General features: G+C 41.3%; 1 protein-coding gene across 3 annotated transcripts in view; it reads right to left on the bottom strand.

Annotated features, from left to right (window-relative positions):
- Positions 1 to 12,547, bottom strand: part of myom3 (myomesin 3) — a 98,116-nt gene that overhangs the window by 72,814 nt on the left and 12,755 nt on the right. For all 3 annotated transcript variants that reach the window (XR_007570158.1, XM_050047559.1, XM_050047560.1), the window contains exons 3-5: positions 10,553 to 10,657; positions 2,836 to 2,989; positions 615 to 772 (exon numbers count right to left, since the gene is read on the bottom strand). Coding sequence is in view for 2 of the 3 variants with exons in the window: in XM_050047559.1 (XP_049903516.1) it covers positions 615 to 772; positions 2,836 to 2,989; positions 10,553 to 10,657 (417 nt within the window). In the remaining variant the exon portion in view is untranslated. The remainder of the gene's footprint in view (positions 1 to 614; positions 773 to 2,835; positions 2,990 to 10,552; positions 10,658 to 12,547) is intronic.

Raw genomic sequence — 12,547 nt, 5'->3', positions numbered from 1 at the left:
CCGTGAGACTCTATGGTCTAGGTACCATATCTGAAGGGTTACTTTTGGTCCCAAAAGCACCATACTGACAGTGTTTGGTGGGAACGGGGCTATTGTGGCGGGCATATGAAAATGCGGAATACAATCTAAAGTCCGAGCCACAGCCCCACTGGATGATACGTTTTGAGCTGAGGGATGAGAAGAGAGATCCTGATGCTGGTAAGCTGGGGAGAAGTTTACACAGTTCATCTACACATACGATCCACATTGTTATGATACAAAGCGGGTTAAAAATTGACATGTGTCCCTTTAAACGATTATTTATCAAATTAGTTGTCCATTAGATTTCTGTTGATTGACTGTTTGATTAATTGACTGATCATTCTCCGCTTTGTTGAATTTAGATATCAGTTTGACACATCTTTATACACCTTGTCTAGCTGTTCTCTAAACGTTAAAACTTTGGGCCGTGACACTTTTTCTGCTCTATCCCACTCCAGCCAAGCAGAAACTAAATTAAAATGACACCAGTTTGCAGTGCGACCGGAGACTTTAACAGAAACTGCTAGAAAAAGAATTACCATAGGCCAATGGAGGCCAAAAGAATGGAGTGCAGCAGAGATGGACGTTCTTACCATGTGACCTTTGGGGGTGGACAGCCCTGTACGGTACAGCATAGTGTGACCGTCATGCCCTCCCAGACAGTGTGAGCCCTCAGGGGGATTGGAAAGTCTGGGGCCTTCTGACTCAGACGCTCCAGGTACTTCATGTGGGCAGATGCTTTCTTTTCAGCCTGTGGTGCAGATAGAGCCGGGAACATGCTGAATAAACTGATTTTACAGATAAGAGCAAAAGCAATGTTCTGTTAAATATATTATATATATTTCTATCAAGTAAACATCCAAGTACTTCACAAGTCATTCAAACAGAGTAAAAGAAACAAATAAACAAAGGAAACACACAAATTAAAAATAAACTGTTAATGGTCTGAATAATGTGATACATGTGAAACATCTTAGTAAATAACAAGTGAAAAAATACATATATTTAGCCACCAACTATTTTTATCTCTGATATATCAAAGTTGATTAAACTAGGTCACTGATGTGACCTTGTTTTTCACAGTGCTGTGTTTTTTTTAACATCCACTCTGCAGCCCATCTCAAAGAAATTGCAGACACTCACTTTGTATTTATTTTATTCAGTGCAGGGGACATTTTAAAAAGCACTTATGTTCTAGTGTATTAAAGATAGGAAATCACAAACCTGGAAGATCTAAATTTAAAGTCTTACAGTCTTTCTACAAATAACTTTTTAAAATTGGATTTATTAACATCAGATGGTTTTATTTTATTTACCAAACAGGATGGAGTTTGCCCCTTAAAGCGCTGGTTAGCTCATATATGATAAACCAGACACAACAATCAGACAGAACAGAAACTAATAGAATTTAATTGCATGAATATCATAAGTAGTATAGTGGATACAGCATGACATAACACAGAGTTTGTCATTAGATTCTAAAACTGAAAGTACATGCACCAATTGTGACAAGTGCATGTATCTGTTACTTGAATCAGTGGTTCTCAACTATATATCAATAGGGACTTAATAAGGCTGCCTCCTAATAGTCGACCAAACGTTAGTCCACCCGAAAGGTCATTAGTTATCAAGATTTCATTGGTCACTTAGTCACAGGAAAAAAATGTTACGTTATGGTCACATTACAAACCAGTCACAGCTGACAGATATCTTTTCCTTCTTCGGTAAATATCAGTCTGTGATGAACACGGTAAGGTTGATCATGTTAGTGCAGGGCTACCCAGAGCTTTACATCTGTCCTACGGACGATAGGCCTACACACTTTTAAACAGCTCCTGGAAGAAGATCAGCTCTGCACTCAGGATTTTAGGTAAATAGGCTGCTTGTTAAGGTTGCTTAGCAACATCATACACAACCTGCCGCCATGCTCTTGAAAGCTGGCACAAAGAAGGCACAAGAGTAGCGCCTAGTACCTGGTGTTTCCAGGCGGCTAAAGACGCAGCATGTGTACGGTGCCTAATTTCCAGGGCTGGTATCTGCGGTTATTACACAGGCTAGTTAATAACGTGTCGGGCAGGAAATCCAAAGTGTGGGATCATTTTGAGAAGGTGAAGGACGAACCCAAGGTGATATGTAAACTCATCTTCATTGGTCGCCTACAAACATGACGTATCATCTGAAACATGGAAGTAGCTACATGCCCATTAGCCACTTAGCACAATCATTACTGCTTTGCTGACAGCGTCATTAACAGGTGGCTCGCTCAGTGTGTGACGTGCACTTGTAGATAAAATATAGGCCTATATTAATGAAGGCTCATTAGTACGGTTTTGTATTTCAGTGTTGATGATGTTAGTGATACTATTCTTTCTCAGACCTTGAGTTCAAATCATTGTGTTGCCCCGCCCAAAATATATTATTTAATAATTAAGTTAATATTGTAAAACATGCGGACAACTAATTGACTAATGGCCCTAAATGACAAAGAAGAAAGAAGAATTGATACCTGGTATATAGCGAAATATTAGCCGTCAGCAGAATGTCAGCAATTTGACAATTTCTATGGGGTTTACTCTCTGTGTGTGTTTACTCATGTTTTGCAAAGGGTGTCATAAAACATGATAGCAATCACTCCACATCCATATAGGCAAGGCATATATGACAAGTTCAGGTATTGGGAATGAAAAAATGGTATCAGAACACCTCTAGTCAAGAACTTGATGAACAGGGTTGAGAATTTAAGTGTTATTGTGTTTACAAAGCTGATTATAAGACAGTTCTTGGACATTTCTGCGACCAAAACTTGACTTTTACCTGCATGCGTAGAGCCTTCGTGTCAACGCGTGTACGTAACAAATGCTGGTTCCTGATCACGTCCAGCTCCACCTTCTCAGCCTCGTTCCCAAACCTGGTCCACTTTTCTCTGTAATACTCTCCACCGGCGAACAGAGTTTCCTTCAGGATTTCCCTGGTGGAACACAGCCCAATTTAAAATATTCACAACTACTGTTTTTTTGTTATATTTGTAACTGTAATTAGCTAATAAGTGTGATGAATGCAGACGCAGAACACATAGATGGTTGCGTACTTGTTGCAAACTTAACAACAACCCATTAGTGAAATTTCCAACTCACACATTTTACTGCTGAAGTGTTTATTTTCAACCAGAAGTGGACATGAAGTAATTTGCTTTTTTTGAAAATTTGAGTAGGTTGTCAAAACAATTCAGACCTTGATCAAAGGAGGTTAGAAGAAGAGACAGCGATTCAGACAAAGGCTTGAACACGGTTTGTAACAACACGGGTCGGCCTCTGAACGAAACAAAACGGCAATTTTACATTGATTTCTTTTGGCACATAAACATTTCTTCCTGTCCCGGTCCATTTGCAGACAAACGCTAGTTTTATGATATTTGGCAGTTGGTTGTTTAAAAGGCTCGGTGACGAGGTCGGGCAGTTTGCTGCTCCATTTAAACCTACGTGTCATTTCGCATGAGCACCATTCTCACACACACGTTCAAAGGTTTTGTAGAAGTTGGTCTTTATGAGCGGAATATCAAGCCCCGCTGCCACTGCTGATTCACATCACTGTGAAGAGACACGCTGCTGCCGGTGCTCTCGCATTATGATGTGCGCCTCTCCAGGACTCCTTCAGGTGTGGACAGTTCAAATTGTTGCTGTGTGACATCCTTGAGTTCCCTTTCATCAAGTTGGTTGTCATGGAGATGGCAGGCGGTCTTTTCACTCAGGAGAAACAAATTTTTTTAATCTTTCTTTGTCAGGGCAGCAAGGTGGCATAGCAAGTAGGGCAACTGTCGTAACAGGTCCAAAGAGTTAATGATATACGTCCTTGTTAGGGGTTTGTTAAGCAACACACTGAATCCCCACCAGCTCCGTGGGTGCTGAACCTGTGCTCCGAGCTCATTGGAAAGGCTGCAAACAAAACCAGAAGGCCCTCTTGTAGTCAATAATACATGCACATGTGAATGGCATGCTGTAGCTGTGAATATATCATATATTATACTGCGTACATGCAGTTCATCCATATGCATTGAAGTTTACGCACTCCAACGCACACAATTGTGAATTTTGCCGGCCTTATAAATGCGTTTTAATACTCCTCACTCTCATCGCCAGAGGGGTGTGTATCCTGAACCATCTTTTGATTGACAGTCCCCAGGGCTTAATTATTTGAATACATACTTCACACACACTCACACGCGCACACACACACACACACACACACACACACACACACACACACACACACACACATTGCCACAATAAACAGAAAGACAGAATCTTAAATATTCACAAACACTTCTCTGAGCTTTGATGGCCACTAGAGCATGAATGGCCCTACAAATGCTTGCCATAATTTAGCAAAATGCACAAACAGCATGAATAAATATGCAAATAAAAATACCTGCATGCGTAGATGCATATGCAGACAAGTGCGTCCCCACACACACTCGCACTCCCAGGCGCTCTGAAACATGGTTTTGACTTTTTTCTGCCACGGGCTCGTTTAGTAAAGAGTGTGCCTGTCAGTATTTTTAATCTCTGTAGGCTCAGAGATTTTAAGCCTTGAGGGAATGAACCACTGGAACACATCAAGTCAGTGGGTATGAGAGGGTTTTATGGCTTAATTATTGCTCCAAATGGAAATTTTAATATTGCTTATTGGCGCGAACAACAGCAAGCCCCTCCTGCCAAGACAAACCAGGCACGCATGACTCAGCTGCATAACTTACATGTTACCCCCTCAGCATGAGGAGAAGATAGTAGAGAACCCATTATGTGAGTCACATAGTAATGTGCAATTGGAGTCACACTTGCCAACACACAAAGATCTAGTGCATTCATTTCCACACAAATCAAAACAAATGTCATGCTCCACCATCCTGCACCACTTAGGCCTTTCCAGAAATAGTGTGCCAATCCTCGAGAGCTTTCAACTTCATCCTTCCGTCCTGACTCTCTTATCCTGGGAGGAGTCAATCATCTCCAGCATTGCTAGATTTCCAGCCTTCACCTTAAAATATCCATCCATACCATGTTCGTCTCAGCACCTCTCAGGGGGATAAAATTTGTGGAGAATTGAAGCTTGATGGTGAAATTGCGAGACGCAAGCTACCTTGTTTGAAGAGGTAGGAGGCTTTACGAGTGGAAAAATTTGAAGGGGAAACCACACAGATGAATTAGTGCTGAGCATGTTAGCAGATGGGATTGACACTCACTGGTCGTGGCGTGCGATAGGGCACCTAATGACATGCCAAGTTGGCAGGGCCACGTCGCTGCAGCTGAGGCTCCTGGCTGTCAGATGTGTTTTATCTTTCAAGAGGGTGTGATTGCACCCTCTATGACTTCCCCCATTTCCACTCTCTCTCCTTGGCAACCAATCTATTGGTATTACCCATCTTCTCCTTCAATACTCATTGTGACCTCTGTCCATTCACTCACTTACAGTTGCCAGCAATAGCTTCTTTTCATGGCTTGAAGACGAAAGAAAACATTATCTGGACGGATTATTAGAGAACAGGAAAGACGCTGCCACCAAGCCTCCAACTGTGAAAGTGCTGCACACAGACTGTGTGACCTAGACAGGACAAGGTGCCCCAACAGTAGAAAAGAGATTTTGGTAAAGCAAATCCCATCACAAGAGGCAACAATCCCCTCACTTCCTGTTCTCGGTGACCTAAACCTCCCTATTCTGGGACTTATTTTTAGATATTTGACATCCTCTCCATGACAGCTGAGCAGTAATCCTGTCCCCGCAACATGATCATAAGACACTTAAAAAGTAAAAGATGGCTCATACATGTCATCAACGAAATCCTCTCTGATTCTGATTCACTAATAAGTTAAAGACTTTCTGTACTGGCAGGAAATTAAGTCCAGCTTCCAGTCGGCTGCCTTCTATTTTAGAATTTCAGTCGACCTGTTACTTCTGTGGGTCTTAACTTCTTGTTATATGTTGTCTCATCTCTACTAGGGATAGGATTTGATATGATTTTATTGAAGTCAATGCCATTATCGAGTCTGTGTGGGGGGAAAAAAAGAGGGCTTACAGAGGGTTTTAGCGTCAACACAACTGTCTAATTATCTCTTGAGTCTGAACACCGTGTAGAAACACACATGTGACTCACTCTGGTGTGCAAAAGCTCCACTGTAACTTTTTTCTTAGTCAAATAAAGAATGTGCTCACCCTGCCCGTGTGGCACTAACGTTATTATATCAGGATATTTACCCTCAGTAACGGACATGTACTCGGTTGGGAAGCAGCGGCACTTGAGCATAGAGTGTCCAATACATTTATTCTTGGAATTAAAGCCCATGTTGTGTGAAAAAAATGTTTCAGCATATTTCTGGTGTTTCAACCTTTTCTTGAAATTATCATTACAGACATTAGAAGCAGCACTGTTGTCATATTTCTTTCTCTCCGCCGCAAGTCCTTCCTGTTGCAAGCTTCAGATGCATAGATGCATTAATGTGACTTCATTGTTTTGCAATGCCCAATAATATTAATGATAATGATAATTTTATTTATAGAGCACTTTTTGAGCTGAAAGCACAAAATGCTTTCCAAGGTGCAGAAAATACAAAACAGTGATACTAATAAAACGTAAGCATATACATACGCTGACACCAACATATACACTTAAACACATATATACCATTAAGCATGCATACATATACACATGGCTGCAAACACATACACTCCCACACACACAAGAAGTCTATCAACTGTCAGGAAAGGCCAATCTGTAAAAGTCAGTTTTCAGATGAGCTTTAAAGACGTGAGCAGAGTCAGCTGATCTGATGCTCAGAGGGAGGCTGTCCCAAAGCCGAGGAGCATGAACTGAAATGGTTTGATCACCCATGGACTCTGGGACAGTTAGAAGACCCAGACTGGTGGAGCTGAGGGGACTGTTTGGACAGTACTGTGAGAAGCTCAATTATATACTACGTTGCCAGATCATTGAGAGCCTTGTATGTCATTAAAAGAACTTTAAAATGAAGCAGGAAGCAGGATCGTTCTGTTTCGGTCACAACTGCACAACTGTCAGAAAAACATGCTGTCATTGATAAAAGGAATTGTTAAGCTTGGACGCATAAAATTTCGATTTTTGCCCATCTGCAGTTGCAACTTTCAGGAAAGCTTGACACAGGCATGACGCCTCTTCAAAACTGGAGGCTGCAGTTAGTTTAGGAAGCATTTGGTTTGATTCGCAGTGGAGTTTTCTGTGAGTGCAGTGCGTATTTTAAACGTCAATTGATCATGTCACGTATTTATGGCAAGCCATTATCATCATCAATATTTGATTATTTGTGCTGCCCTATCGTCAGGACGGATTCAAAGCACCAGTTAGCCAGATAGATATGTGAGAAGCTCAGTTATATACTACGATGCCAGATCATTGAAAGCCTTGTATGTCATTAAAAGAACTTTAAAATGGGTTTTAAAAGAGACTGGAAGCAGGATCGTTCTGTTTCGGTCACAACTGCACAACTATCAGAAAAACATGCCGACATTGATAAAAGGAATTGCTAAGCTTGGACGCATACAATTTCGATGGATCCGACAATTTGAACCAGTTCTCAGTTGGAATCAACTCTCCCGTCCTTAGTCTCTACAACTGTCTGCGAGGGCTGCAACTAATGACTGTTTCATTGGTAATTAATCTGCCAATGATTTTCTTGATTAAAAAACACTACCACAGTTAATTAGGACTCAAAATTAAGTCTTCAGGTGATTTTTTTTTTTTGTCTGACCAACAGTCCAAAACTAAAAAATATTCAGTTTACTGTAATATAAGACAAAAAAAACAGCTAATTCTCAAATATGAGTAAGTAGAAAGAATGTGAAGAAAACATGCAGCATCTTTCCTGTCCATCAATTAATTGAGTAATCACTTCAGCGCTGCTTTCTTTCGACAGGATATGAGGCTTCCTCCTCTTTCCCATCAATACAAACACAAAGTATCCCACTGTAAGGCTCAGCTGAATGGCTATGGCTTATTGGCTTCAAGACATCCGTGAGACAGCAAATGATGGGACAAGTCCCCAGCTGGCCTTTTACAGACAGATGAGAGCGAAGAAATAGCCCTGATTTCCGATGTTTATTGAGACTCTCTGTTGGCATAAGAGCTCATGTGCTGTGAATGACTTGCAGGGCAAAGCACCAGTGAAATCTGACCCACTCTGCTTTATTTGAGAGAGTGGAGAGAGAGGATGCGGTGGTGACTGCTAATGGAGAGGCAGAATTTTATGACAGGCACGCATCATCCAGGAAGGAAGTCCTCTGGAGAAAAGCGGAGGCTTGCTTACTGTCCTTCAGTTCAGCATGAGAAGAAAAGGCTCATTCACAGGTGTTGCTAATTTTGTGGCCACAAAAGACTCAAATCCAAAATGAGGGAAAAAAGTAATGTTCCCAAGCTGAGAGCTGCAGATGGAGGCTATTAGAGTAGGGCTGCAACTAATGATTACTTTCATTATCAATTAATCTGAAGCTGACGAGACTTGAATCTGCCCCATGCATGGATTTGTTGTTGATGGCTGCTGGAAGTTTTGAAAAATGTTGTTATCAGATTAACTACTTTTGCTCTATTAAGTTTCCAGCAGGGTGTACAGCTTATCAGTTGTATGATTAGATATAAACCGCTCCGTAGTAAGTCAATTTGCTACCTATGGACAATAAACGTGTGTCACATTTGGGGTCACCAGCTTGAGATGTCTTAAGCCTATACACCAAATCGACATCAAAGAACTGGTGGCAATGAACACAATGTCTCTCACCTCGGCCAAAAAGTTGCACCTGAACACACCACAAAGACTACACCCTGCGCCTGGGTGGGGGGAAATAACTGTCCAGCAGGTGGCAGTAGTCTGTATTCATCATTAAAAAAGGGAAACAAAAAGGCAGACAGGCAGGGCTGCACAATAATGGCTAAAATGATAATCATAAATATTTTGATCAGTATTGAGATCATGATTATTTATCATGATTATCCCTTGTTTTTAGGAACAAAATATTTTTTATTGTACTCTCACATTTAAAAACACAGAGCACTGCTTTTACTGACATTCTGATACTGATCAAATCCTTGCATCAAAATAAGACTGAATATAACATTATTCACCTGAATTCAGTGCATCTTTAATGGATACGTATCTGCTGCATGGATACTGTGATGTGACTTGTTGCGGCGTTACTGGTAGGAATGTCTGAGTTGGCAGTCGACAAGGACAGGAAATGATGGTACAGTTATGTTAGCGACGTTATTCTTCTTGGCCTTTATACATTCATCATTCTGCAGATTGTGGTGGTTTTTCAGATTGTTTTAACAAGTCAGTTATGTTGCCTTGCAGCACAGACACCTCTCATGCAATCTTTGCAAATGAAATGTTCTCTCCAGTGTCCAAACAATGATGATGATGTTGGTTGATGATGGAGGATTTTCATTTTGCGGGTCGGCAGTTGCAACTTTCAGGAAAGCTTGACACAAGCGTGACGCCTCTTCAAAAGTGGAGGCTGCAGTTAGTTTGGGAAGCACTTGGTTTGTTTCGCAGTAGAGTTTTCTGCGAGTTGAGCCCGCATTTTAAAAGTCAATATTGCAGTCGGTCATGTTCATGTAATTACGGGAAGCCATTATTGTGATTAATATGTAATTAATTGTGCCGCCCTATCGTCAGGACAGATTCAAAGCACCAGTTAGCATGATGTCACACTGTCTTTGACTTTATTAGTTTGTTTGCTTTCCTCACTTCGCTTCTCTTTTCGTGCACTGATTTGAACTGCCAATCAGAGTGATTTCATTCACTGAAAGTCTCCGCCGTCTCCGAGCCAATACAACATGCTGAAACGGCTGAATAAATGCCGACAAGGCAGACCAGTGCCAAAGATTTGGGAAATACCACCAAACCTAAGATGACAGATGTTCACAGATGGCTCAACATTGACAGTTGGCTCGGTGTGTCGGGCCCTAAGGATCAATATTGGGGTATAATTTAATGGATAACACTGATCAGATGCCAGGTCTTTCTTTACTGTCCTGTGTTTTGTCTGCCTTAGCTTGTTACATTACACATCATCTGCTGCATTGTAAATATAAGCATGGCGTTGGGCTCAGTATAATCAGATACCAAACATGAAAGAAGTTTGATAAGGGCCAAGTAAAGTTTGTTGGGACATCCATATTACCAAGCATATGGATGGGTGATATGACAATACTGTTAGAGATTTTTGCTGTGGTATCTATCTCTGTAAGTCCTCAGGAGACTGAGACTGTTGCACACGATGTCGCTAATCAATGAGCAGGACTGCTTTATGGCAACATAACATTTATTTGATGCAACAGTGTGACACTCATGTCTGATTAATTTACCCGTTCAATCTTACAAGTTCTTAGATTTGCTGGAAAATCTATTGTATTATGATGTGTAACTACATACTCCCCAGTAGGCGCTTTTATCCATATATTCCAGCCCTCAAGAGCATCCACTATATTTTGCCAGATCTTATATCTCACCATGTCCTGTGGCGGGGGAAGGTGTCTATGCCCAGGATCTCCTTGACGGACATCACGTCACCGGGGATGATGGGAAAGTAATCAGAGTAGGAGGGTTCCTCATCACTGTTTCAATCAGAGAACATTGGAAAAATAAGACACAGCCTGATTAACACAGGATATTTTGCATATCATCAAATGACACAGGTGCAAGATTAAAAATAAAAATATGTTTTCCCTTGTCTTCCTTCACAGTTATTCTGTTGATGGGAGGATTGAGTGTTCACATTAGCATGCCTGTTCATTTTGTCATGGTCCACGGCATGTTATCCAGCCTCAAGTTCATCAGACCTTTACTCTCCTCTGCCACTAGAAAGCAGCAGTGGTTCTCCTATTCCCTGTCTGAACAGCAGAGGTGGCCATACATCACAGAGAGCTCTGGTTAATGACGGCAAACATTATATACATGGGGTTTCATTTATTCAGGCACTCCAGGGATTCAGTTTAAAACCGACAACTCCTATCTTATCTCCAGACTGAAAACGGCTTTGATGGATATTTTGTGTCTGCTCTCTTCCTGTTGTGAAGATCTGGCAAGGTAAACATTGACAAAGCAAAATCAAACAGAACAACGTAAACCACAAAGAAGTGAGAAATCCATGAAAGACAGACCCTCCTTTTAAATAAGATTTCAGTATAGTTTGTCGCACTAATACCCTCTGTCAATCTGTGCAGCTCAGGGTAAGCCACAAAGTGTGGTTTATTGTGTGGCACAGCAGATTTGTCACTGCTCAGTATAAACAGGCTCTACAGTGTTTTCTTAAATATAACAATGGCATTTGCAGATTCAGATGTGAATGTATTGTAATTTCAACCATCTTTTCTTCACAAGCCACAGATGAGGGTTAAGAGGACGTCAGTTACGATGGCAGCACTGTCAGTTGCACAGCTGCTGGATATAAACTGTGTACTCTCTTCTGTGTGGTTTGTTTTTTTAACAGGAATGCATGCAATGTTTTTAAAACTCCTAAGTACTTTATCTGATTGTTCTACACGTTGTCTCTCATACGTGTGGTACACAGCCTAACCCAGTGGTGGAATGTAACTACCTACATTTACTTAAATACTCAAGTACAACCTCAATTCCCACAAATTGGGATGCTTCATAAAACATACATAAAAACAGAATGCAATGACTAGTGAATCCTTTTTGACAAGATTTACACTGAAACTTTCTAACTTTTTGTAAATATACACTTATTCTGAATTTGATGCCTGCGACATGTTCCAAAAAAAGTTGGGACAGGGGCATGTTTACCACTGTGTTACATCACCTTTTCTTTTAACAACTCTGAGTAAGCGTTTGGGAACTGAGGACACTAATTGTTGAAGTTTTAAAAGTGAAGTTCTTCCCCACTCTTGCTTGATATACGACTCCAGTTGCTCAACAGTCTGGGGTCTACGTTGTCATATTTTGCACTTCATAATGTGCCACACATTTTCTTTTTGCCTTTATTTGATAGGACAGATTTAGCATGAGAGAGAGAGAGAGAGAGAGAGAGAGAGACATGCAGCAAAAGGCTGTGGGTTAGAACTGAAACTGTGGTCGTTGTGGCAAGGTCACAAGTCTTTGTACATGGGGCGCCTGTCCTACAAGGTGAGCTAGTGGGTGCCCCAGTGCCCACACTCTTTTACTGTGAAGCCACGCTGTTGTAACCTGCAGAATGTGGCTTGGCATTGTCTTGCTGGAGTAAATGGGGAAGTTCCTAAAAAAGATATCATCAGGATGGCAGCATATGTTGCTCCAAAACCTGTATGTACCTCACAGCGTTCATGGTGCCTTCACAGATACCCATTGGGCAATGGGCACTAAATCTCTCCCCCATACCATCACAGATACTGGCTTTGAACTTTGCGCTGCTAACAGTCTGGATGGTCCTTTCCCTCTTTAGCATGGAGGACACAACATCCATGATCTCCAAAAACAGTTTTAATGTGGACTCATCAGACCACGGC

The sequence above is a fragment of the Epinephelus moara genome, chromosome 6 (assembly GCF_006386435.1).
Source record: "Epinephelus moara isolate mb chromosome 6, YSFRI_EMoa_1.0, whole genome shotgun sequence".
NCBI classification, from domain to species: domain Eukaryota; kingdom Metazoa; phylum Chordata; class Actinopteri; order Perciformes; family Serranidae; genus Epinephelus; species Epinephelus moara.
Note: the sequence above shows the minus strand (reverse complement) of the source record. Positions and strands in the feature narration are given on the sequence as shown.